The sequence below is a fragment of the Pipra filicauda genome, unplaced genomic scaffold (assembly GCF_003945595.2).
Source record: "Pipra filicauda isolate LSUMZ 115617 unplaced genomic scaffold, ASM394559v2 scaffold536_size338551_pilon, whole genome shotgun sequence".
NCBI classification, from domain to species: Eukaryota; Metazoa; Chordata; class Aves; order Passeriformes; family Pipridae; genus Pipra; species Pipra filicauda.
Genome location: NW_024104683.1, coordinates 115,498 through 143,462, shown reverse-complemented (window position 1 = coordinate 143,462; position 27,965 = coordinate 115,498). Strand labels below are relative to the sequence as shown.

Genomic DNA, 27,965 nt, shown 5'->3' with positions numbered 1-27,965 from the left:
CTGTTTATTAAGATACTTTGCTGCAAGCAGGCAGTAATCCATCTCAAATTAAAGCCTAAAAGCCTTTCAACTCATATATCATGTGCTTGATATACACAGGAGGTGAAGAGTAGAGGATCCAATAGTCTTTTGTGGATTTAAGCTTGTAAGTGCTAGGATGCCCTTTAACCTTTAAAATAGAGCAATAGCAAGCACGTCTCAAAATAATTTCATTGTGTTAATTATTTATACACAGTTCGCGCTACCAGAATGTTCTATTTTGTGTATGATGGACTGCTTCCCTCCCCATGCAGGAAGCAGGTAACTGAGAATGAATATACTGGCACAGTCAGAAAACATAAAGGTTTTTTTACCTTTACTTTACACTCTGACAAATACAATTGTGTGCATTTGGTACTACTTTTGGCTTAATCACTAAACATCAGCAGTTGACAAAAAATACATCCTCCTCCTTCTCTGAAGAAAATGGTGATTTTTATGATGGACAATTGGACACAATAGCTGTAGTGATTGCTTGCTGGTTGAAGCCTGGTTGATGAGTTACACACTGTCCTTCTCATTGCTTAAGGTACATTTCACAGAACATTATCTTCTTCCTGTTCTAGAGGGTTTTCTGCCAAAAAACTCTTTTTATCACTTCCTCCCTTTATGTTGCTTTCATTATCTATATGTAAGAAATGGAGATTAGAAAGCAGCAGTTCTGTATAAAGGTACACTCCTCTCAGCACAACATCCAGTGAGTAGGCAATGTTTCCAGGAGACAACATGCATGTTTTCTAACAAATATACAAATCCTGAGAGAAACTGAGAATCTGACACTGAAGTCTATTCTTAAACACAATTCCAGTTATGCTCCATTGACCCATAACTTTTCTTACTCTAAAATAATGAAATACATCTTATCAATCCACCACAACCAAACAGAGTTATGCAATTCCATCAGTGCAATTAATGCAAGAAAGAGATGGACTTACTGGAGTGAGTCCTGTGCAGGTGACTAAAGGACTGGAGTGTCTTTCATAATAGGAGAAGTTGAGACAGCTGGAACTCTTCGGTCCAGAAGAGAGAAGGCTCAGGGAGCAGTCATCAATGTGTATAAATACTTGATGGGAGGGAATGAAGAGGAGGAAGCCAGACTCCTCTCAGTAGTTCCCACTGGCAAAACGAGAAGCGATGGGCACAAATGTAAAACTAGTACATTCAGTGTAAGATAAAAATACAACTTTTGCTGTGAGTGTGGTCAAACACTGGAGCAGGTGGCCCAGACAGGTTATGGAGTCTCCCTCTTAGGAGATATTCAAAACCTGAATGGTCCTGGGCAACCTGCTGGAATGGACTGTGCTTGAGCAGGTGAGATGGAGGAGGTGATCTCGAGGGCACTCTTGCAACCTAAATTTCTGTAATTTACATCATAGTATTGCTTCAAGAAGGAAAGAACAATTTTGTGAAAATTCATTTGAGAGCTGTACACTTGTGCTCTATCTGAAATACTGTGTTAATATTAAACAGCATTTTCTTCTACTAGTCATCATATTAATTACCTTATTTATTTTGTATAGTTTTCAATTCTTTTGTAGAACCAAAACTATTTTCCAAACCCATCACATTCAGAAATAGAATATTTCTACATTTGCTCATATGTATCTGAATCTTGTACATTTATCAATATTTGAAGAAGATAATGAAGGGGGGGGTTGTATTAGAAGCATTCTCTGTCTCTTATGTTTGTATCAGCCACTGCTTAATTTTAGAAAATAAGTCTGAAACTAATTTGAAATCTGAATTAATCCCCTCTGTGCAAATGTGCCATGCCTGGTTATTTCTCCAACAGTCACATCTTTTCCAAAAAACTACAAACTCACCAGACTGACCTCATGGTCACAGAACTCTTTAATTTCAAGCCATTCTGTCAAAATAGCTATGGATTTACAAGTCTCATTGACTTCCAGTGAAAGTCAAAGGTGCTCAAGCTCACTCAAAATCTGCTGCTTTGAGACAAACCTCACAACTAGCTTTTAATACAATTCTATCAGTACACAAAATTTATAAAAACTGTATTTCATGGATGAATACACCCCCAAGCAGTAATATCAGTCAATAGATTCTTTTCCAACAAAATAAGGTATATTTCATTGCATCAGCTGGATGTTATTCAAACATATGGCTGAGTGTCTTACATGGAACTGTAGTCTTCAGAACTAAGACTCTGAAAAGATTTTCAGCTTACAATCACACCTACCTTCAAAAATGTGAATATTTTTTAAGATATACAAGCAATATTTCCTTTTCCTTTTTTTTTTTTTTAATTAACTGAGTCTTGAACTGAATGAAATAATTAAAGATAACAATGGAAATAGGGGAAAACAAATTTTATCTCCAGAGCTCACACATTGTTTCCCTAGCCTCAGGGGAACTGTTTAAATCTTGTTTATAAGAGAAAAAGAGTCAAAGTGGTTATAAATGTCCTATAACTTTCATACAAGATTTGAAAATTCTTGGGATGTTGTACAAAAAATACCACAACAGAAGGCTTTTTGAAAAAAAAAAAAACCCAACATATTTTTGAATTAAAGAAACCTAAATTAGTGGAATGGAAAAAATGAAGTCAGTTATAAATTCATATGATCTTATGGGTTTATCACGAAATGATAGTCAAGCTTCTGCTCCAGATGGTGCAATAGTGTTTGTGACATCCACTTTGAACTGCAATCTAGTTATGTGTCAAGCAGGAGAGTCCATTATTCACTGCATCAGTGCTGGGGAAAGAAGGTTAAAAGTTCAAGACATGCCCCAAGCGATTAAGGTTGTAAAAATCAGGAGATATACCATGGGGAAAAAAATGCCACTCTTCTTCCATACTCAGTTTGTTCCGAAAAAATATGTTTAAGCAAAAAAACCAACCAACCAACCAAAAAAACCAACCTAGAGGATACAGGAATGACCCAATTTTCTATAGTAAAGTAAAGCAAAAATTACCTTTTTATTTGGACTCCTTAAACCCCTCTGCTATCAGCTTCACTTTTCCTAGAAAGAAATATAAAGGCTTCTGTTAAAATCTGCCCACAAGTTACAGGACTTGAGAACTCAGTTAACACTATTTCTCACTCCTTGGGACATTCATGTCAACTATTACATACTTGTAGCTAACTCAGATTTCAAACTTTATTTTCCAAGTACCCTCCAGATCACGAGTCCATCTGCACTAGTCAGGATTCACTTCTCGTTGTGTAAGCCTTTGCTCTGCTAAGCAGTAACATAACCTACAGAGTGCTTCCAAACACTCCGAAAGCTTCTGTATTTGGAACTGGAAGTATTGCTCTCAAATACTTGAGCAAATTTAGGTTTCTAGTCCAATATAAAAGGAAAGAAGAAGATGCAAAGCCTGAGGGGTGAAGCTAAAAAAATTTGCATTAAAGAAAACCCCTTCAGCAAAATTCTTTCTAGTGAGAGTGAACAGATTTTTTTACAAAAAAAAGAAAAAAAAGGTGCTTTAATGCTTAGAACCTTTGAAAAGGTATGAAGTCATTCTTTTCAGAAAGTTATCTTCTTTCAACAGACAGGTAGAAAAAAGTAGTTCCATTCTAATACATTTTCTGTCTGCTGTTTGAACTACAGGTTCAAACTAGAACATCGAGAAAGCCACTCTGACCATGAAAAGTGATGACAAACAAGAATAAACTCCGCTGATTTATGTAAAAGTAAGTTTTGCTTTATTAGTAATTATCTAGCCTCAGAACTAGAAAACTGAAGTACATGTTCCCACTTTTCTAACTCTGTTCATCTGCAAGTTTGATTGCTGGTTTGTATAAATTGCAAATGTATTATGGCCATGTTGCTACATCCTCTTTGAAATCAAGTCAATACCTCATATGCAGTAACTGATGTATGAGCACATATTTTCATGTCATAGGAAATATTTCATACGAATTTCACAGAGACTGATAACATTCAGACTCTGGATATACTTGTGTGTTAACATTTCAGAGTATGATATTGACAATGTACACAGAAAAATCCCTGTAATCCATCATGGCAGGGTCCTTGAACTAGGTAGGTTTTAATAATGCCTTAAAGCTCATAACAGTTACTTCAAAATGCATGAAATCTTGTAGCAGACTCCTGATATCCAAGAATAAGCCTAACATTCATGTGCACTACATTAAAAAAAATCTAAACACCACAAAACCTATTTGTATCACAGAAATTTGAGGGCAATCTTCTGCAAGCTCAAAAACTTGTCTTTAAATAGTGTGTGTTCCAAATCACCTTTAGAGTGATAAATCAAAGCCTCTGAGCTCTCACACTGCAGTTCAGCAGGCTCCTTTGGAGAAGGCCAGGCTCACCCTTGCACAGCAGGAGCTGAACAGACCCACAGGAAGAATCCTCAAACTTTAGAAAGAAATTAGTACTAAAACCCACTCAACTTGAAGGAACCACTGGAGCAGAGAATGATTACTCAAGGCAAATGAACTCTCATATGGGTACTCCGGAAATTAAAATAATAGTGCTGGGGGGGAAAAAGACTTCAATAATTATTAGAAATTTCCAAATATGCAGTATATATATTACTTAAGTTCTTAGAAGTTTTTTATCTAGACTCAAAGTCCAGTCTAAATGTGTTCAGCCACATTCGACAGAATCTTTTTTTTACTCTTACACACATATTTAGTTTTGTTACTGGAGTCTATTCTTTATAGAACCCAAAATATTAAAAATTAAAAGAAACACTACAGAAGCATTTTAGGTATAAAAAGAAAAAAATTAAAATTTCTTTTTTATTTAAGAAATTAAAATGCCTCAAAAGCAGTAATGTACCTGTACAAGAGTACTTGTATCACCAAGCTAAAAAGACAATCCTGATTTTATCAGAAATGGGCAGTTTTTACATACTCAGAGTTGACTTCAAAGAAGACCCTGTCAGTGGAATAAGCACACATTACTCTTCTGTGAAATCCTAGAACAGAGATGGCAGTGAGACCATGATTTAAAGGTCAAGTTTATATTTTTAAAGCAGCATTTTAGAACAGCAAAAAGCAAATCCTTCACACGACGCTTAAGCATGCCATGTTGTACTTGGGTTTAGAGCATGCCAGATTAGCACCACATATTCATATACTCAAAGGAGATACATGTGACAGAAAGAATGCACACAGTACAGTGTCATAAATGAGGAAAAGCTGATCATAGCAAGAGTTATAGTAAAGGCAAGAGGTGAAAAAGAATTATGTACAGTTGCTCTCAAAAGAAACATGAGACCCATTTATCTGTGCGCCCAAAATACTATGCAATCTAAGAGACTTGGGGGAAAATCTGTTGAGAAGACATCAAAATACAGTGTTACTGGACACCTCTAGGAATGTTATGATTGCAATCTTATACATTTTCTGTACATTTTTAATGTACATGTTAATATAAGTGAAGCATCTTCATTTTTCAAAGGCCAGAGTTACACCAATGACAGGCTTTTCCTCACTGAGTTTGTTTCTTGGCTCTTGCTACATATACTTTGATTAGAGAGTTTTTAATTACACTTTAGCCTGTTAGCACCATGGGGCCAATAAAACTAAGAGAAATAGAACTAATTCTTTTCATTCAACACAACTGGTAACTAAACACCAATTAATTACACCCACACAAGCCTAATGAAGATAATGGGGTTGCAGAGAGTTCACTGATGGTATGAAGTGGCTTGCAGTATCCTAACCTTAATCAGTTAACTACTTCGTAATAGGGAGGATCACAGGATAAGCCATCCTCTTTCTACATTCTTACAATTAATGGAAATTACATAGCCATACAGATAATTCACGTAGCGTTCACCTGATCATGAACCAAAAATGATAAATACTTCGGGGAATCCCTACTAGTATTTCAATCAATTTATTAAAAAACAGGAGTTTAGGGTTATTAAATAACCTGAGTATCAATCTGCTTCAGCTCATTGCTTTGCTAAAGGCCAAGCTGGCCAGTTTCTTTTCTTTCAGGAATGGGAGCATCCACAGCTTCTCTGGGTAACCCGTGCCAGTTCCTCACCACCCTCACAGTAAAGAATTTTTTCCTAATATCTTATCTAAATCTACCCTCTTTCAGCTCAAAGCCATTACCCTTTGTCCTATCACTACATGCACTTGTACCTCTCTGTCATTCTCGTGGGGGCCCCCTTTGGGTACTGGAAGGGGCTCTAAGGTTTCCCTGGAGTCTTCTTTTCTCCAGGCCAAAAACCTCCAGCTCTCTCAGCCTGTGTCCATAGCAGAGGCGCTCCAGCCCTCTGAGCATCTTCATTGCCCTCCTCTGAACTCCTTTCAAGAAGGCCCACATCCTTCTCATGGTGGGGCCCCCAGACCTGGATGTAGTGTTCCAGGTAGGATCTCACAAAAAAGGAGTTAAGGGGGAGAATCACCTCCCTTGACCTGCATGACTTCTCAAATATGATTGATAGTGGCTTAGCTACTTGGTCCACAGGTTCCCTCAGGACTCACAGGTGCATTTCACCACGTCCTATGCACTTGTGCACCTGCAAGTTCCTTAGATGTTCCTGAACGTCTCTTACAGTGGCCGGTCTTCATTCTCTCAGTCCCTGACTTTTCCTTTTGCAACTTGGGTGTTGCAGCTTGAGCACTTGCCAGTGAACACAGAGGCAAAAAAATTGTGAAGTACCTCAGCCTCCTCCATATCCTGGGCAACCAGTTCTGCTGTTTCCTTCCAGAGAAGGCCAACATTTTCCCTAGTCTTCATCTTATCACTGCCATATTCCTTCACAATGTGTTTTATTTAGAGCCCTTTAGAAGGCAAAAGGTGGGAAACTGGTCTAGAGACCCTTGAAATGTATCAGAAGGTACAGCTCCCGTGATGGGTTGCATTACCTAGTGTGTGATCAGCACACAACAGCACTGTCACCTCTAGAGGTCTGTTCTTCCAGGACTATTTAATTAAACCAGAGCTTTCTGAGGCAAGCCTGTGCATGTGACACGGATCTGGCACTATTTGACTGCTGCCACCCAGCCCTCCGACTGCACAAGCCCCTCCTAGCAGTTAGGAGCTCAAAGGGCAGCCACCCACCACGTTAACTCCTTCTGAAGAAAATCTAATGAGGTACTTGCTGCCCACTGTCCTCAAAGGAAGGGGAAGTGTCAGTTTAGAAACTTCTTCCAAGGAAAAGAGGGTTTAACTCTCTGGAGAGGTACTGTACTATTTCTGAAGGATGTGAAAGGAGAAGAAAATGATTCTGTAGGGATTTTTCTTCATTATCACCCCACCTGGAGAAGTGAGCACACAATGAGCAGAGGTCCACACATATTGATTTTAGAGCAGGGGAAGTGTGCAGCTAACAGCTTTTTAAGTATCTCCATTTTCAGTTACTCCAACAAAATTACCGATGAACAATGTAACAAAGTGAAAGTTTTGTAGGAAATTGCAGACTTAAAAAAAAAACAAAACAAAACAAAACAAAACCCACAACCATTTAGGCTGGGAAATGTTTCTTTTCATTGAAAGTAAAGAGCTTTTAAACGCACGAGTTACTGACGCGTTTGGCAGCGTTAGACATTTCCCAAACCATACTCCGTCTCTCTTTCAGGGCGATAATTTTATACAGTTTTGTTGCATGGTGACTTTTTAAATCGAGGAGCGCCTGCTCGCGGCATCCTTGGAAGGCCCTGACCGGGCTCTGAGGGAAGCGCGAGCACCGCACGGTGTGGAGGAACCAAAGCGGACCAGGGCGAAACAAAGCCCGGCCCCGCTGGGTCGGGGGGTTGTTCCCGGGCGGCTGGGCGAGAGCAGAGCCCTCGGGGCGCGGGGTCGGGCACGGCGCCCTGGGAGGCCGCTGTGCCCCTGAGGGAGCGGCGGGGAGGGAGGGAGGGAAGGAAGGGCGGCGCTCCCCGGAGCGTTGCCCGGCAGCGGCGGCGGCCCCGCCATGGAGGCGGGCGGGCGGCGGGCGCGGCGGCGGGAGGCGGCCGAGTACTACCGAGGGCAGCGAGTGCCGGAGCGCATGGAGGAGGCGCTGAACGCCCTGTTCCCGCTGAGCCCCGGGGATCTCTACGGGGAGCTGGTAGCGCCGGGAGGGGCAGCGCCTGGAGGGGGCCGGGCGGGCTGTGCCGGCCCCGCGTCAGGGCGAGGGCGGCGCGGGGGGTCCGTGGGGGGCTGCCCGCAGTGCCCGACCCCGTCCCCGCCGTCCCTGCCCTCCGGGAAGGGGCGCAGCGAGGAGCTCGACGTCTCTGTGATAAGGAAGTGGTTCCTCCCGACTGCGGTGTTTCGGTGTTTGTGGTCAGGGGCACTTTGACGCCGGGCCAAGCAGCAGCCGGGCCCTTTGCCGACACGTGGTCTGGTAACCGCGTGCCTCTCGACACGTGGTCTGGTAACCGCGGCGGCGTTGGATCGAGGGTTGGACTTGATGTCATCTCAGAGGTCCTTTCCAACCCGGCTAATTCTATGATTCTGTGAAAACAAAGTGGGAGGGCACAAATGGACATAGCTAATAAAACCGCTGCTCAGCACAGTGGTGTCTCTCCTGGGCCAGCAGTGACAAGAGACTGGGTGCTATTCAGCTGCAGCTGTTGATGAAAGGGAAGTGTCGAGAGTCACACCCATTTCATCTGTTCCCGGTTGGCCAAATATTGTTGACAGTAGTCATAATGAAACCTCAATTAGTGGCAATACAAGAATTGCCAACGCTACAATAGCAAGCAACTCTTGAAAAAAATGGTTTCTATTATGTTGTTTAGTGGGAAAGTGTCAGTGGAATTGAAACATTTCGTTCCATCTTGTGCTATTTCCCATCTAGTGTTTTGCTATCGCCAGTGGAAGGGACTAGAACTGGTAACACCTTTTCTTGCTCTGCCTGGTTGTTGACATGTTCCTTTTCTATGTAGCTATAAGAGTTTCCAGTTTTTCCCATTTGGTAAGTCATGGTTTGGTGACTCTCCAATACCAGACTAAATAATGAAACTAGTAAGGAAGTATGTAGTAAACCTCAGGTAGCGACTTAATCAGTTTTCTAAAGCAACATTGTATTACCTATGGACAGAGGTGAAAATATATTGGATTATGACAGTTCATCAGGCCCATTAAAGACCATGTTGGAAGAAGAAAGTGAACTGCCTACCAGAAGTCTCGTTTTTCACCTTTCTCACAGGGCTCAAAACTTGCTGTAACATATAAATCATAGAATCAAAGAATATGCTGAGTTGGAAGCGACTCATAATGGATTTGTTCAGTGGTGGATTTGACTGAAATATATTTTGTGGAATAAAAACCTCTTTACTTGGAAATTGACTTTTAATGAAGTTCTTTCTCTTTCATTTAAGGCTAACTACCTTTCTAAATATTCAAAAGCTCCAGTAATATGCAAATTAGTTGGAAGAAAAGTTCTTGATGGAGTTGGTCAGTCAACATTAGAAGTGGAAATATACTGTACAGTTAAAAACTATGAGAAGGTATGAGCTGTTCCTGTTTTATTTATTTGAATAGGACAATGTCAGGAAGAGGTACTATTCTCACATCCCAAGGAACATTTTATTTTCCATCTTTGTGAGGAGATATAAATCCCTGTGACTCAAGAGTTGAGTATTGTAACTTAGAAAAAAAAGGTGTCCTGAAAAGTTAGACAGTGGAAGCAACTATGAAAATTTTCTTTCCATGAATTAGACAATATTTTATGAGTGGGATATGAGTGCATCTTTGTATATTAAGTTTTTATCTGTCTTCATGTAGCTTTTCCTTACACCCCATACTAGCCTTGTAAGATCACTTTCCTTTTACCTTTTTCTTTAATTTTCATATCCTTATATTTCTCTTTGTGTGACAGTCTTTCAGAAAAACACAGCACAGGTGAAAAGCACAGTATAAGTGAAGGCACTTTTTTTACACCAAGCTAATAGGTTGATGTGGGTGATAGTTAAGTCAAACATATCCCCCCAGCACCTGCAATGCAAAATTGGTGGTACATCTCTCCCCCATCCTGCAATATTCAAGTTACTGTCTTTGCAGCTGTAGCTATTTTGGAGTAATTATTTCTACTTTCCCTCAGTTAAACTATGGTCCCCTTCTTTCTTGAATTAAATGTAGCTTCACAGGTATTCACAGTGTATAAAGTTAATACTATTAATGCAGGCAACTGTGAAATTTGTAAATGATGTCTTCCTTAAGTGAATTCTTTTAATATCATTTATTCTTCATCAGTACAGAAAGATGAGCTTAAATTATCTAAGACAACAGTAACTGACCATGAGGGATAGCATTAAGCATGAATGCTGATGAATCATGGTACAGTAGGCTACAAACAGCTGCAATAAAAGATGTCCTAATGACTATGGTCCTTAAAATAACTCCATTCTATTCTAATAGCATAATATATATATAAAGAGATCTGTCAGAAGGTTTTTGCCTACGTACTTATAATTTAGATCAAAAAACTTGAATAATGTCTGTGATTACCAAAGTATAAGAGGCTAGAAAGAAGGTGCAGGATGAAAAAAGATAAGTGGAGCAAGCAGTAGATTTGGAGATATGTACTTGTAGAGTTGGTAAGGACATATACTTCTTAGTCTTTCAAATGACATTTCAAAGTTAGAAATTAAATAGTGTTTAAAACCTTTATACATGGGTGTTTTTTTTTTTTAATTATTATTTATGCAGAGGATTTGTTCCACTGTAATGTCTTGCCATTCTCAAATACCTGAAAATGCTTTACCTGAAAAAATTGAAGCTGATGAAAAAGAAAGAAATGACTCTGTTAATACTGCTGTGGAATGGGTCAATGAGTCACTCAACACAATGCTGAGGGACTTGGAGCCTACTGACCAGTGTCAAGTTGATAAGATGCTTGGGTAGGTCTTGCATATTATGCAAATTAATGCATTTGAAATATACAAATAATTTATATAAAATACAATTTATATAATTTTATATGATATTATTTATGTATCTAATTTTATATATAATATAATTTATATGTGTAATTTATATTATTTGTATTGTTAATGGAAAGCATATAGAATATTTAGTGTTTTCTACTATTATTTTTTATATTTTTAGGTGGTAGCATATGTCTCTGATCCATTGCACTATATTATTGTCTGCTTGTTTCATAATTTTGATATGAAAATCGTGCTGGTTTTTACAAGGTTTCATCCATGGGATACAAAAATAAGGGTGTCTAAGAAAAAAATACCTGAACACATTCATGAGTCAAAGGCAACATTTAAGAAATTCGTTCAGTGCCGGTTTAATTTAGTAGGGAGGTTTTTTCAAACTGCAACTCCACTTCTTCTGTTTATGGCCCTGCAAAAGGCAAGTGGTGCAAATGGCCTGGGTGTGAGTCTGCTGCATTGAGCTAATCCACAAAAACATGTATATGTGTGTAGCTTTCACGTCCTGGTGGAGCTTTCTTTCTGAGCAAGCTGCTCCAGAAGACATCTTACTAGGGTAATTAGTTTGTTTGGAAATACAGTTTCTTTAATAAACATCCATGTTTATTTTTCATATAAATATTTCTTCTTGAGAGCATCCCAAAGTAAAAAACAACAGCCATATTTATCCATTCAAAGAAATATGTCTGGCTTTTATAAGAAAAAAATATATATAAGGTAAAAGTATCACAGATGGATTTGAATGTATTTTTAAAGTACACTTAGAAGAAGCCACCTGGCAACAGTATGGCTGTCTGCACCCTGGCAGCAGTAATATGGCCTCACATCCTCTTCTGGAGTTGGAAATGTTCCCTTCAGCTGCACCCCTGAGGGAAATGACCCTGTGTGGAAGGGGTAGAGGTTGGGCTGCCACACTGAACACAGACTGTATTGAACAGACCTAATTGCCTTCCACATGGACTAGCTTTGGGAAAACCTTGATGAAGGGAATAAGGACTCAATTGGAAAGTGAGTGTAAATAAGATTTTAATGCATTGTTTACACTACTTTACATATCTTACATACTCAGTTTACCTGATTTGGATGTCTGTGACCCCTGCCTAAAGTTTCCAGTTCATGCACGTAATTGAAATTCAGCCACCTCTTAGTTTGCAACCAGTTGGATAACCAGTGTACAACTGAGCTCTTGGATTAGCAACCTTGGCCAGGCTGTTGTATGTCAGGAAGTTATGCCAGGATCTGTTACTGCCCACGCAAAGCAAATACATCTTTCATGCTGAGATTGTCTGCTCAGAGCTGACTTTCAAACCAGTGTGATTTAAAAAGCATGTGTTAAGGTTTGTGATACTTACTTGTGGTTCTTTTTGTTTAACCAGTCCTGCAGATGACTACCAAAAAATAATGATATAATAAATGTACTGACCTCTCCAGCTTCACGTAGTGAACCAATGGCAGAAGCTCAAATAGATGCACCTAATCCACTTCCTAGCATGTTCTTTAGCTTGTATTGTGTGTGTCTACTTGTCACATGTCTAACAATATTTTAAGCCAGTAATTTTTATGCCTCTTCCCTCAGTGAATACTTTACAAACAAGGTAGAAGAAAAAAAGAAAATTCAAAGGCAAGAAGAAGAAGAAGAAGAAGAAGAAGAAAAAGCAGAAGCCACTCTTGCCCTTCCTCCACGGACTCCATCCCCAGCAACACCACCTGGGAAAAAAAAATCAGCAAAACCAGGTTTTTGTTTATTTGATTTTAATGTTTTCTGCAATACAGATATTGATAAATGTCCTAAATAACTTTCTGATGTATTCTGTGGACATGGGATACTTCAGAACACATGACACACTGTCTCATGTTAAAAGGGTTTGGTTACTCTCTCCTGCCCTTTTTGATCACAACAGTTTCTGCAGCAAAATGAGGGAGGGAAAAATACAGTTTTCTCATCATTCACATGCATTGGTTGAACAGAGTTTCTGCCTTTGTTTTACAGTTGGCTTAGACAGGAGGTTATTACTCTTCAAAGTGAGGAATAGGAATGGAGGAGGATGCAAATGAAGAATAAAAATGAAAAGATAAGAAAAGAAAATAGAAATAGAATTAAGATAAGTTGAAAACAATTGAAAGAGGGAGGAAGGAAACTTTCCTTCTAACACTGAGAAAAGGAGGAAATACAGTGAAAAGCAAAAGAGAAAGAAGGAAGGGGATGAGATGGGAATGATGGGCAGTATGGAGTAAAAAGAAGTAAGAAAACAATCCTACTAAAGGAAAAAATGGTGTGAGACTAGAAAAAGAAGGTAAAAACACATGGCCAAAAAAAAAAAACCAACCCAAAGGAAGAAAGCACCATATGTTATCTCCATATATGCATTAAACTCAGAAAAAAAAGTCTTGTTACCATTTATTATAAGGGCAGAAAGTGTTGGCATATTATTATTTATCACCACTTGGGTTATAACTATCATATGCTATCAGTAAAACCTCCCAGTTCATATGTTAGATGTGTGCACAGTAAGTTCATCTTTGACCTGAAATGTAACTTCTGCAGTTGTCAGGTCCACCCACATGTTAGCCTGGTGTATATTACACTTTCAGTCAAGCTTCTGCTGATACATATATTACTTGTTTTCACTAATTATGACATGGACTGTCATATTATTATTAGACTCAGTGCCTGACTATTTGGAGCCAATGGTTATTAAGCTACTTCTTGTTACAGGAGACCACTAACAGATGGTGACTTCCAGCAGGTTCCTTCAGAAGGAACATCTATGTTGTGGTTTATGCCAGTTACAAAGTAGTGTAGGGTGAAGGGTCTCTGAAAAACTCTGCCCTGTGTCAGAGTTGCTCTGATGTCTGTGTGCAGCTCTTCATCCTCAATGTAAAAGGTATAGAATCTGTGCATAGTATGCAAAAGATGTATACTCTAATCTGTCAGTCACTGTCATGTCAGCATATCCAATTAAGGACCCACTAAGAACATTTTCTCCTAAAATGTCAGTTGTATGCTGTAGTATTTATATTTTATTGAAATCAGAATTTGTATGACACTCCTGTTAGGATCTAAAGGAAATAGTCAGGTTTACTTGGGAGTCAGCTTCACGTAGGTGCTCATTGTACATGTTCATGTAAGAACTGTAGCCAATAAAGAGGATGGTGAGAAGTGCTTTGTTTTAAGCATTTTTTGAAAAAGTTACTGTATCTGTAAGGGAAATAAATTCTTATGAAAATGTAATAAGACTATGGATGTGTAATATTTAAAAGATCTGTTTTCTCTTTGGAAATTCCAGCTGAAATAGGCCTAATTTTTGTTCACAGTCATCATTAGAAGAAATCAAGTATGCATACTCCCAATAGGTTATAATGTAGTCTTTCAGGTTGTTTATGCAAAAGCTGAGAATTGAAGGATTACAATAAAGAAGACTGAAAGCATGCTTTTGAAAGGAACCTGAAAAATTATATAATGTTATTGGATGTAAACATAGATAAATAAAAATACAGATTTCAGTGTCTGAAAGTTCTCCAAAAGAAACAGAATTGAAATAAATTTGAAACCAGAGCAAGGACAGACACTTTGCTTACTTGTAAGGTCATTCCATATAAAACAACTGACAAGATGAAGTTTTAAAAAAAAAAGTTATTATTTGTTAATACATTGAGTACACCCTGAAATGACAATATCGTATTTACTCATATAACTGTGATACAGAAGCATGTGTTTAAAAACAAGAAAATACTTAGCTGCTACTCTCTGTCTTGTAGGAAAGAAGTCATCAGTGGCAGAGAGACCCATCCCCCCTGCAGAACCTGCTGAGCCGGTGCTGTGTGGCAGCTTGGCCATTGGGGGAACATCCCTTGCCATAGCAAAGGCTGGGGCCACCATCAGCCACATCCCGCTGTACTCACATATTGCACTGCTGAAACATGAGCAGGTACATGTGGCTTTTGCCAGTTTGTTTCTTTTATCCCAGTTATCATAGTTGTTGTTGAATTCTGAAGCCAGCAGTGCCTCCTGACAGTGTCATTAAATTTATCTCATAGAATACACCCTTAACACCATTGCCTGTAGCAGTCTTTGAACCTCATGCCATAATTAAAATATATAAGAATTATTTTGATTTTTACATTTTTATTTTCACCCGGTACTCCCAATTACAGGAGTCACCTGAAGAAATGACTCTACCACTCCCAATGGTTACTCTGCTGAACTGTGAAAAAATGTCACCTTCAAAGCTGAAATTAGTGAAAGAAGTTATGCTTATACCACCAGTTCAGTTGTCACTCAAACAGGTACTGATTAATTTTTGTTTTTTTATAAATGTGTTCTACAGACACCATACTAACTATGTGTGTAAATAAATATATAGGTCTTTTCAATATAGTCCTTAGAAACTGTATTTTTTATTTTTTTGTTTGCTTGCAAGGCCGAAGTTTTAACAAATGCTAAATTTGTCAAATTTGCAGAATTCTAACACCAATAATATTAAATCAAGCAATAAGATGAAGATTTAAAACAAAAACCAGAAATATTTCAAGTTAAAAATGTATGTATCAGTTGATTGATATAGCGTACAAAACAACAAAACTCAACAAATTCACAGGAGAGCATAAAATGTGTGGAAATAAGTTGCTTTAAAATGAAATTGTGAAGATAGAAGGGAGTACAAAGAGCAAGAAGGATGGGTGAGACAGATGGATCAACCATCTCTTTTTGTTTAGCCATGTGTTGTATTAAAGAATATATCGGCACGAGATGCTTCATTAGGGCTGTGATTTCTGCTTTGCACGCTGGTGACCTGAACAAATAGCTGAGCTCGATTCTCTTTCCTTTTGCTTTTCCTTTAACTTTTTCGAATTGTCACCAAGAGCTGTTAATAAGGTTGCTAATTCTGTGCCATTCAAAGCCAGAATGCCTCCTAGCGCTCATGGGAGGGTAACAAGCTGTTTGCTGCCGTTCAAAACAGCCTGTTCCTCCCGTGTTGATGTGTTGTCAGCTGTGACTGACTTCTGCCCCCTTCAGTATTCCTTTACTGGCACAGTTTGAGGAAATCTCAGCTGTGATTTACCAAGTTTTACTAGTTTTACTGAATTTTACTAACTCAGCTGAAAAAGAAAACGAGTCTTGCATTAAAAGCAATGGATTCATTTAACTGGAGTGTTCCCCACTGTTTAAAATTAAGAAAATGATTTTTTTCGTGCTTCCTGGAAATATTCTGAAGTAAATGCATTCAATCTTCTCAGAGTTTCCAGTTAGGAAGTCTTAGAGTCACAATTGTGAACAGGGATTATTATCTTCTCACTTCTCAGATATTATGCAGACCTGGATGCTGTTTACTTGCTAGATTTGGGAAGGGCTACATTTGGGGAAGAGACTGCTTTTCTTGCTGTCCCATTCAGCAGCATGATCAAATATTCCTGTTCATTCCACTGCTACTAACCCTTTATGGCTGGGCACTTGGCTGCATTTTGTGAGTGGAGAGACTGTGTTAAGGAGTCTGTAATAGTTGTGGTTTTTTTTTTTAAGACTTTATATTAAGATTTGTATTTAGAATAAGTGTTTTCTGATTTAAGCTGCTAAAATGAAATAATATAACTTTATTTTGAAGATTATTGTTGTTTAATTTCAGGGCATAGAAAGAGTTCTGGATATTCAGAAGGAAATGACAAGACTGTTGGAGTCTCCAGGCAAAATGGTATAATAAAAATGTGTACTAATAAAGTGATATACTTCATTTGATCTGCTACTACTGTCTTTTTAAACATAAACATGGAACACTTAGCTTTTATATGTCATGACACAGAACAGAAGATGTGTTTCTCTGGCAGATGAGTAAAACATTGGCCATTTGGTGATACTACATTAGAAAATATAGAATAAAACATTGTTCTAAGCATAGTAAGACTTTCTGTTTACCTGAAGAAATATACTGGAAGTGAATCATATTGGAATGAATGTACAATATATATAGTTCTGATCTTGCTATGCCTCTCACACACAACATGTTTTATTCAAGGTACTATTACTGTGGCAGTATATCAGTCTTGGTGTGTGCATATGCTTTTTGGAAAGCAAGGTTGTTGGGTTTCTCCAAGTACAGTCTAGATTCTCATTTCTGAGATTCCCTGTATTTTTGATGGGCTGGGTGAGAATGTTTTGAAAAACAAATGATGGTTGGACTGATGCTCACGTAGAAATAAACATTTGAAATGAGTCACCAGCACAAAATAAAACTGGATAGTTGCTGATAGTATTTAAGACTAAATAGGAGTTATTTCCTAGCTTAAATATTTGTAATCTCTTTAGACCGAAATTCAGTCAATCTTTCTTTTTTTTCTTTCCTTTTTTTCCTGAGGTCTTTCTGTCATCTTTGTATTTTTCCATGGAATTGATTTCTTTCTTCTTTCACCCTCAACAGCCTGGTCCTCAACCAGCAGACGGTAAAAAAGGAAGAGCACAAAATTCAGGGAAGAAAAGTCTGGTAAGAAATGAGATTTTCATTTTAAGCCTTCAACAAGGTATTAACAACAGCAGAGAACCAAAATATTCTTAAGAAATGAAGCATTAATCTACATCACCATTTTGGAAAGGTCAAGGCAAGACCTAAATATTCCAAATGCTCATATCTTACATAATAATTTAGATCCTTCTGACTATACCTTCCCTTCCTGTGGAACAATAGCGGAAATAGGGGACATTTTTCTGGGGTCTGGTAATTTTTCTTATATAGAAATCCTGGTAAATTATCCAAATGAGCATTTTGCAAGCCCATAGCACCAGCAGAGAAACATGCCCTTTTGATTATGTAGGCCATAAAACTACTACCTGTAAGACCTGCATATTGTGCTGTTTCCTAACCCTGGGAGAATAACTCCCCTCTTAATTGTGCTGCATCCAGTTCCCAGTTCCAGTATGAGGTTACAGATAATGGCAGATACAAACCAATAGCTGAAGGGCAACACTCACAACAGAACACAGAACATTATTTTATATGACTCAAATGATCTTTTTTTATCACTTCAAAACCTGTGGTTTACAGATGAGTTTTCCAAATTGTGGGATGGAAATGCCATGCAGGTTTTCTCTCCAATCTGAGATTATTAAAATATTATCAAGTGAGAATTGTCACTGTTGTGGAGTATACAAAAGAAAGGATGAACAAAAGTTTTTCTATTTTATTCTTGCTTACACAACACAAAATTCTTCATCATTAAGCTGCTGGCCTTAGTTAGAATAATTCCATAAGATATACATAAGGAAAAAATGCATTAGATTCTCTGGAAAAAAATCCATTTATTTCAACAAAGGAATACTAAAGGAGGTAGTAATTAAACTGAAGTTTAAACTGATAAAAGCGCAAGGTTAGTTTTAACTTCTGTGGGGAGAAAAAAAAGGAAAAATGACAAAGTAGGCAGTGAACAAGAACTTATTTAGGTTATAGAAGTAAATGCTAGAGAAAAATGTTTTTATAAAGAGAAACAATGCTCTTAGTGGAATGTAACAAGACACAACGTATGGATACCTTGAAAATCACCTGGAACTGCAGACTCAACCTCTATCTGAGGTTAATTGCAGGAAGCCTGCAGCCTTTCTGGCTGTCTGTTGCTGCAGCTTTGTGCTCCACAAGCAACAAGTCAGATTGTCTTGTATGTTGCTACAAAATAATCTCATAACAATTTGACCTTCATTTTCTTTCCAATTTTTATGTGAAGAAACATTCATATGTCCTCTATAGCTAAGTACCTGTTCTGTCTGTAGTTAATTCTCTAGCTCTTGTCAAAACTGATGCCTTCCAGTTGATCTCTCCAGTCTAACCCAGGATTATATCCTGCTGCTTTCTAGGCAGCTTAATGTCATTCTTTATAATCCAGAATTCACAGACTTTAAAGTTAAAAATCAGTGTTTTAAAAACCTACAAAAACCCCTGACAACAGAAGAACATGTGAAATATTTGCTCAATACAACTCGGCTTGTGACACATTTCCAGGAATACTGTCCCTGAAGTATAACTGCATGTAGCTGGGCTAGAGGTATTTCCCCTCTCTCAAGTTTGTTCCTTGTGACAATTCAGTAGTTGTTAAGAGTGCCTTTAAAATCTTCTTGTAAACCAGTACTGGACATACAGGACGAAGAACTACATGATGAGACACGTTTCCAAGGACTGTTAGCTCTCTACTCATTAGCAACTGATTATCCCTCTTTCCTAGAGAATTGTCCTTATGGCTGCCAATGCAATTTTTGAGATTTATAATTTGAAGATTAAATGCAGACTGAAATGATAGTGAGCATATATATTATATATATGTTTGTAAATGAAGTGATTCTTTTTTGTTTTGTTTTCAGCCACAGTTCTTAAAAAGAATATCACACTTAGGTTGCCTAACAACAGGATATGATGATGTAGAACAACTGCTACTCGTTATGCAAACAGCTTGCAGGAACATAGGTCTGGAGCTAGGAACAGATGTGTACTTAGCAATAAATTGTGCTGCTCATGAATTAATGGATTATGTAAGTTATTTCTCAATATCTATTTTCTTGGGTTTCAAAAGGAACATAGCTGTTTGTTAACGTTATTTATTATTGCATTGCAAACTCACCTAGAAGCTTCTAGCTCCATTTTTAAGGTAGCAATCAAGCAAATGAAAAGAATTACCTCTGCATTTATAAATGATGGTTGAATCAGTCCTACAAGTGTGGCAGATATGTCGTTGGATTGGGAGTGCAAGGGGATGGGACATGCAGCCTGACACAGCAGGAGCAGTGAGAACATGTGTGTTCCTCCTTCCCAGTACCAACATCCTGGTGGTACTTTGTGAGAATAAGGCTCACTGGGCCAAGGCAGACCCCTCTTACAGCTCATGTCCTTCTACAGGAGTCTCTGGTACCTCCATGGCTTCACTTGAATCATTCAAATGGTATAAGCCTGCCTGTATCAGCCAGGTTTATTCCTTTTCTCTATTTATTTAACACAATTTTTCAGATCACTTTGTATCAAATATAGCAAACTGCTTTAATGGGTAAACACCTCCTGCATGCTCTGTCTAACAAACCAGCTTCATTTCACATTACACCTCAGCCAATTTGGAATTAAAGTATAAAGCAGCAAATCCTGGTTTGGTTGCTTGGTTGTTTTTTTTTTTTAATTTCACCACGAGGTATAAATTAAATAATTATATTCTATCGACCTTTATTTTAAAGATGAAGAACAAGAAATTATTTACACAACTATACTTCTGTAATTCCTTAACACCACTAGATGCTCATTTTTCCATTATATTACACTACATCTGTTGTTTTCTTCAAACTACCCTGACATATCCATTTATTTTTTCTATGGTAAGTTTGTACACACATTAATGTTCATCTCGTTGTGCCTCAACATTCATTTTTTAATTTTTCATTTTTTAATATTTTTGACACAATTTATTTATCTCCAGATGAAGTCTTACAGTTCTTGCCCCTTGTTCCAAGATCAATCAGGTTTTTTTTTTCTAAGCAGAAAAAAAAGAAACTTCCTATTCCATTTAATAGCTTATGAGATTTTGTGTATTTGGGTGTTCTATAGTGCCAAAGATTCCATAGCCAATATCTTTCTTGAAAGCAGTTGCTCTCCTGACTGTGATGTCTGTAGCTTATAACAGTGTACAAAATCTTTACCCTTGAATTATCAGTAATTCTGTAACTTTCTGTTACTGAACTGTTAAAGTCACTAAAGCAGTGGGTATCGTGGCACAGTTTGACAGTTTGCCTTTAATACTCCTCCTAGGCTGCAGTTTGTGATTCCCAGAATGATGAGACTGGTTTTAAACTTGTCTTTTTTTTTTGAAAGGGGAAAGAGACAAGGAAAGGCAGTATCTTGGTTTTGAGCACTGAGGGTGAACTCATTTCCCCAACAATATTTTCTTTATGAAAATAAGGACAAAAAAAAAAAAAAAGACCTTTTTTGCAAGTGAAAAATGAGATTTTTTGCAAGCGAGATTCAGTGAAAAAGTCAAATATTGCTGGCTTTATGATATTGTAGTGTAAAACTGGCAGTGTTGCCTACACAATGCTGAAAAAGGTCCCTCTGGTTTTGGCAGTGACATCGTTCAGAGACTTTGGCATGAGCCCACTGGAACCCACTGTCATTTTAAGCAGTTTTCTATAACAATGTGCTAACAACTTAGACACAGAGTGAAGCAGAGGAGTAAATGCCTCCTGACTGAAGAACACACATATCTTAATAAATGTAAGCATACACAAGATGTGTATGCTTACATTAGTACTCTGGTTTTTAAGCTCTTACCTTCCTTATCTTTTATGCTTTTTACTTTACTTTCTAGGACAAAGGAAAATATGAAATACTGACTGGAACTTTTAAAAGCCCTGATGAAATGGTTGCTATGTATGGAGAACTGATTGATAAATTTCCTTTTATTATTGCATTAATAGATCCCTTAAGAAAAGAGGTAAGATACCACAGTGCAGCCTGTGAAAAACTGGTAATACTGTTCAGTGGCACATCACTGATCTTTTCTCATTTTTGCAAAATATGCAGAATACAAGGCTTTTGGTTTCTTGAGTCTTTAAGCACAAAATATCACTATAAAAATGCATCTAACAATTCATTTGCATGTCTTTTATTGACAATAACTCTACATTCTTCTATACTTTTGACTTAATTCTCGATGCAAAATAATCCTGACCTGAACAGAATACAGTCAGTAGAAATATTTTAAAAAATTATAAAAAATTGCTTTTTTGTGTGATTCTACTTGTTAAACCACTATTATTTGGATTATGTTTTCCTTTTTATGCAAACAATTGAGATTATAAAACTATAAAATTCAACTGTAATATAATATTTTATTATATTAAATTAGAGAAGCAAAAGTTTGGATGTGGTTGTATATTCCTTAGAATCACCAAAAAAAAAATACTGATGCAGTTCTTTCTGATGGAAATTTATAACCAAAGACAATGCTGTCACTGGCAGCATTGCTTAGCAGAATTTTTAAAGTGGTAGTAAGATACCATGTAATTACCTCTGTGATCAAAGTTAGAGGAATTAATTAGTCTGGCCAACCGACTACAACAATAAAATGAAATACTATTAAGCATGATATCAAGTTATGGATGGATGAAAGAGACAGATTGCATAACCTTAGATATTTACAATTTATACATAAGATTAAGTCATGTATTGCAAAAAAGATAAAAACTTTGTTGCAGAACCTACAGTTGTAGACCTAGATTCTGCAGCTGCAAAACTTAATAAAAATTTTGTTCATTTTCATGACCAAAACACAAAGACTGTGATTGAAGGGAGAAGCAAAGTGATGTTGGTTTTGTGAATCTGTTTAGTGCTTGACTCAATAACTCTAAAATGGATGAACTGCAAAATCCATCTGATTCTGTGCTTAACTAGAATGTTAAAAGTTCATTTTTCAAATATCTGCATTTACTCTTACCTTTCTCTAGTTAGCCTTGCCTCCCTGTGTTGTTTCAGTCTGACTCTCTGAATTATCATGTTCCAAAGCATCAGATTATTCCCCACTCCTGCTGGGGCTGCAAACTTCCTTGAGAAACCTTATGAAGAAACATATTTGCAGTATGAGAGTCTGCAGGAGAATTACAGTTGGTGCAGTACAGTTGGAATCAGAGAACCATGAAGGAAAATGCCTCTGCTCCTCTGCTTCTCCTCCTCCTAGCAAGTCTGCAGAGTTTCCCTGTGCCACGTGTTTGCCATGGATCTGTAGGTCCTTGATGATTAGCTCTGATACCAATTCAATAATTCATTGGCAGACACGAGACCACTTTAGTGCTTAAGTTTAAACATTTGTTCAGGTGTCCAAAACTTCATTTTCACATACATACAGGCTTGAAATCTGTGCAGGAATGGACTCTGATATAGATTGCAACTAGATGGGTACAAAAGTCTGTCTGATACACAGACCAAGAATTACTACTGGCAGAATTATGAAGTAGAAAAATAATATTTTCAACTTTGCATTCTGTGGTCACAAAGCAATCAAATCATAATTTTCTTCTTTCTCATTTTTAAAATATCCCTGTCCTTTATTTATCCTGTACCATGTACCATGTGGACAGTGCATTAAAATCAAGAAACAAAGACCCTAAAAAATGGAGCTTTGCTGGAAAGAGAGCGTTGTATTCTGCTGTTCCCTATGTGTCAGTCTTACAGCTCTGATCATCCTGTCCTGATACAAGTCATTGAGTCTATGACTGTCTCCTGTTGCATTATTTTACATTCAAATAACTATGACACTTCAAATATTAACACATCTGAATAAAACAATAGAAAATTATTTCATAGTCCATTAAAATTAAATAAATTTCAGGAAGGAAATCAAAATAGCAATCCCCCAGAGTTAATTTAATTTGAAATATTTTAAACTATATTTTATGCAAATAGTGTTGATTAATTCCAGATTAACATATATGTTTTCTAACAAAATCTTAAAATCCAGGGAAAATCCCAGTGGTATGTTTTTCTTAGGTAGACAGATTTAAAATATAGTATAAAATATAATATTTTTATATGAAGGATATCTTTAGGATTGAACCCAAATTTATTTAATTTTTTGAAATTATTTTTACCTCCTGAGAGTTTTCATTCAGTTTAGTTTTTTAAACTCTAGTTATTTACTTGATTTGTTTTATACAGGACAGAGAACAATGGAGTAACATATGTTGTGCCCTTGGTTCCAAATGTTACCTGATTGCTGAAGATGCTGCCACATGTATTTCCAAACTTAAAACTGACCAAACCATAAACACACCAGTGTGCAGTGGTGTTGTCCTGAAATATGTTAACGAAACCAAGGTATCAGACCTCATAGAACTTACTGGAATTCTCGATGGTGAGTAGAGGGGGGAAAGGCTGCCTTTCAAACCCTACAAGCTACACCTGTAAAGATTACATTTCTTTTTTTAATTATAGCCACTTCTAATTTAGAAAGCATTTGTCAGAAGAAACTGAAATTCATGTTTTGATTCACAGATGTCTGTCCAGGGGCTTAAAACCGCATTCAAGGCTTCAACTATAGTCAGTTAATACATTGTGGATATTCTGAATGTGGGTGCCCTTTGACACTGCAGCTAAGTTTTACACAGTTAGATATCAGAATTAAAGAAAATAAAAAAGATGTGGTCAATTAATCTGAATTTTGACTATTACTAGTATTTTTAATTAAAAAATCCAAACAAGTCCAAAATGTTTAAAATTGTGGTTTATGCAGATTACTGACTACAAATTATTGAGCCTTCATGGTAACAGTACTAAGAACTTGTGCAGTTTCCTATGTAAGATTTTAATTTGTATCACTTTTTCTTTACTCATTTTTATACCCAAGGGATAGATGAACAAATTTAATACATCTAAGCTCTTTCCTTATTCCTTAAAAACACCCGGAATCACTATATCAAAGAGAGTAAATAGCAACTAAAAGATTTCATTCAGTCAGGATTGTAAATTCTTTTTTACAGTGAAGAAAAATCATTACTATGTTGAGGAGTACATTTAAAATAAATAGAACAGCCTTCTAGCCTGATCAGACAGATCGGTGAGACAGAAACTAGGAGAGGATATTCCCTTCTCCATGCTGAAAATAAAGCACAATGTTAATGGAGCAAACTTATATCGCTTACATTTTTATGAAATGGGTTTCACTGGTTTACTCCTGCCTGTATTTAAGCTAAGATAACCCAAGGGTAAAAAATGAATGAGAAGTCCAAACAGTTTCTGTGCTGAATATATAAAATATACGCTAATGGAAGTTTTCGCTCCCGTTATATATAGGTCAGAGACATATTACCATATTAGGAAGCCCAGATGGAGAATCTTCTGATGACAGCCTCGTGGATCTGGTAGGTATTGAAAGCTCTTCAATTGCAGAATTGCCAAAATACTGCTTTTAACATGTACAATTTTTTAAGGAGAAAGCCTTTTTGTGCTTCAGAAAGAAACAATGTTTTACAAAATGGGCTTTTTCTAGAGAGTTGGGTTTTTTCCTCACAGAGAGTTATTGAGTTTAAAGAGAACGCGCAGGAAATTTGCCAAGACGGGGAGTATATTCAAGAGTGTGTATGATCTGTTTGGTTGCATTAGTTAATAAAAAATTGTGAGTTACTTAAAACATTCCTGTGTAGTAATAATATTTTTAGCAAAAATTCTTAACACTATTATATTTAGTCTTTTTGTACTAAAGCTACATTTGCAAATAAAATTTCATTTCATATGCCAGTGAAAATTATTGTTTGCACCCGGCAAATCTTTAATTAAGAGATTTTATTTCTACTTATTGCGGGGTTTTTCTCTGTAGAAAGATGAGGGTGTTAAATTAGAAGTAGGATACCATGTTTAATAATTAAAAAATGACTTCACTTCCCAAACTGTGGGGTTTTAAAATGCACACTTTCTCATTTCAGGCCGTTGGACTGGGTGCCAGGTTTATCAAGTTGGGAGGTCTTTCCCGCGGAGAAAGGGTGACCAAATACAACCGCCTTCTGGCTATAGAGGAAGAACTGGCCAAGAATAGAAATCTACGTATGAGCTTCTTTCTTACTTTGTTTTCAGCCTGCAATGAATACGGGAACAAAGATTGGAGGGAGAATGATTGAAACTGCACCACAGGAGGGAAGTGAAATCAAAAGCCTATAAATAAGGGCTGACAAAAAAAACCTAGGATAGCACTTGCCACAATGTATATTGTTGTCCTAATGGATTATCTGTTTACTGAATGTTAAAATAGACCCCTTCTTGAGGAGTAGCCTACATTAGGCTTTTTTTGCAGAATTAATTGGTTGAAATCTTGAAGCCCACAGTGCAAAAGGAACAAAACAAAACCCATGCATATAACATGTAGAAAAGCTGCCAAAATGGAATTTTAGGCCAAATACCCCACCTCCCTCAAGCCCCTAAACATATATTGCTAACAAAACTTCGTTTCACAACTCTCTTTTGTATGTTACATTTCCAGCAAAACGTGTTTGGAAAACTACAATTGCATGGGTAAGCCCTAAATAAAACCCCAAAAAACCCGAAGTTGACGATGCACATTCAGCCTTAGCCACTTGTATGCATCTGCCTGCCTGCATTTCAGGGTCTGCATCTTCTTTTTACACTGTACCACGGCACTGTTAAATGCTTAACAGTTCATTAGAGCCACTTCTCACTTGCTCAGGTATCAATCAAGCTAGAATAAAGAAATGCAGTCTGAAGGGGAGGCAGAGACACAAGGAGAGGAAGAAAGGAAGGATAGGGTTTGCAAGAATTTTATTAAGCCCAAGAAAAAGAAACATGAAGGAGAACGAAGTCATTTTACTCTCCTGCTTCTAGTAATTTTCAGTGCTCTATACAAAGGGTAGCAGCACTTGACATGCACACTACAGAACAAAGGTTTCAGTTGAAAGTTTTTAATTGAAAATATTTTGAGGTTTTTGAAATCTCTCCCTTGCTCATAAATAATCATTGTGAAAAATAGAAACATAGACAGGAATTTTTTTTTTTGCTAAGGAAGTATTTGCACAGAATGCACTTTTCTAAGTACAGAACTATGAATTTTAACTGCCTCAGCAATATTAATATATTCCCTACTGTTGTCAAGTGGTATAGTCTAAGCAAAGGAGCTCGAGTCTGACAAATATTTAGACCTATAGCTCATGAATTAAAATAGCAACAATCCCCAACAGCGTTAATGGTTTGGCAGAACCAAAACCCGGTAGGTAAATCCCCAGCAGGGTAGTGGTGCGGTAGCGCGTTTGAGCCGCCCCCCGAGCTCTCCTTTGGCGGGGCTGCGGGCCGGGAACGCTGCAGAGTGTGCGGGACAGCTCCCAGGGCTCGTCCTGAGAGGTCACACCGACCCGCCGGGAGTCCCTCGGGAGTGCGGGGAGGCTGCAGTGCCCTGGAGCACCCACTGCAGCTCTCCCGCTGCCTTCCCTGCCCTGCAGTCCCGGGGGTGTGCAGAGCTCAGCCATGATGGGCCACCACCCTCACCTGGATGGGTGTGCAGAGCTCAGCGATGATGGGCCACCACCCTCACACCTGGATGGGTGTGCAGAGCTCAGCGATGATGGGCCACCACCCTCACACCTGGATGGGTGTGCAGAGCTCAGCGATGATGGGCCACCACCCTCACACCTGGATGGGTGTGCAGAGCTCAGCGATGATGGGCCACCACCCTCACACCTGGATGGGTGTGCAGAGCTCAGCGATGATGGGCCACCACCCTCACCTGGATGGGTGTGCAGAGCTCAGCGATGATGAGCCACCACCCTCACCTGGATGGGTGTGCAGAGCTCAGCGATGATGAGCCACCACCCTCACCTGGATGGGTGTGCGAGCTGCTGGATCACAGACCTGCCTTCCCTTCCCTGCAGTCGCACAGAGGGAGGGGGGTCATTGTGCCTGTGGCCGAACAGCGAGTGGGGCGGTGAGGTTCGGAAGCAGAACAGAACTGGGAAAACAGCGGTTAGCGGCAGTGACTGTGAACTGTAGTCACGGGGTCAGCATCGGGACATGGGCTTACATAAGATTGTTAAAGGCTGGGGTAGAGAAGGGCAGAGTGAGCTGGGGGGAACTTTGGCACGAGCACCAGTGCAGAGGAGGATGGATGTTCAAAAAATAGGGCGGCAAGGTGAGGAATCCATGAAGGAAGGAATGCAATAAATATCCCAGCTCAGGCTGCTGTGCACCATGCCCTGATCCTGTAAGCAAAGTGCAGGAGTGGTGCTCCTTTCTTTCTAAGGACCAGACTTATTAAACCTGTTTAAACTCCTGTAAGCATCATGTGGCATCTTAAAAACATCTGTGCACACCAGAGAATGTAACAAGAAACCAGATTACACCAAACACAAGTTTCTTTTTTCTCTTCTGTTTCAGGTGAAACAAAACTTGAATTTGTTGCTTTCGCTGAAGAATCACAGCCAGAAAATCAACTTTCTGATGAACTTCCTCCCCCAGAGCAGGATTAGTTGCCTCCGCAGCTCTTGCAGGTTCACAGCCTGCCTGCTCAGCTCCCAGAGAACAGCACACTGACCCCAGCTGTCAACATGAGCTTTAGGATAAATTTCTAAGAAAAAATATTCTAGTCAGAAACTCA

General features: G+C 38.2%; 1 protein-coding gene and 1 long non-coding RNA gene across 5 annotated transcripts; one reads left to right on the top strand and one right to left on the bottom strand.

Moving 5' to 3' along the window:
* Nucleotides 1–4: 4 nt before the first annotated feature.
* Nucleotides 5–8,282, bottom strand: LOC113990556. 2 transcript variants are annotated; one of them, XR_003541663.2, is made up of 5 exons: nt 7,964–8,282; nt 4,816–4,914; nt 2,977–3,024; nt 975–1,155; nt 5–664 (listed from the first exon to the last, which is right to left on the bottom strand). It is a non-coding gene; the product is annotated as an uncharacterized LOC113990556 (long non-coding RNA). The 2 variants fall into 2 exon arrangements; XR_005565752.1 differs by lacking the exon at nt 7,964–8,282 and adding an exon at nt 6,135–6,157.
* On the top strand, nt 7,888–27,965 carry ENO4 (enolase 4). 3 transcript variants are annotated; one of them, XM_027726097.2, is made up of 14 exons: nt 7,888–8,047; nt 9,303–9,431; nt 10,633–10,823; nt 12,442–12,599; nt 14,625–14,794; nt 15,021–15,152; nt 16,490–16,555; nt 17,279–17,341; nt 19,204–19,371; nt 21,186–21,311; nt 23,531–23,726; nt 24,665–24,732; nt 25,294–25,411; nt 27,746–27,965. In XM_027726097.2, exons 1-14 carry the CDS (start codon nt 7,913–7,915, stop codon nt 27,835–27,837), a joined length of 1,812 nt encoding a protein of 603 aa, XP_027581898.1. In that variant the 5' UTR covers nt 7,888–7,912; the 3' UTR covers nt 27,838–27,965. The 3 variants fall into 3 exon arrangements, with proteins under 3 accessions (XP_027581898.1, XP_039243088.1, XP_039243087.1); XM_039387154.1 differs by lacking the exon at nt 7,888–8,047 and adding an exon at nt 8,416–8,600; XM_039387153.1 differs by lacking the exon at nt 7,888–8,047 and adding an exon at nt 8,416–8,896.

Coding starts and splice junctions, on each gene's coding strand:
- ENO4 (XM_027726097.2), top strand. CDS start 7,913: ATGGAGGCGGGCGGGCGGCGGGCGCGGCGGCGGGAGGCGGCCGAGTAC. Junction 16,556..17,278: donor TGGAGTCTCCAGGCAAAATG/GTATAATAAAAA, acceptor CACCCTCAACAG/CCTGGTCCTCAACCAGCAGA. Junction 17,342..19,203: donor ATTCAGGGAAGAAAAGTCTG/GTAAGAAATGAG, acceptor TTTTGTTTTCAG/CCACAGTTCTTAAAAAGAAT.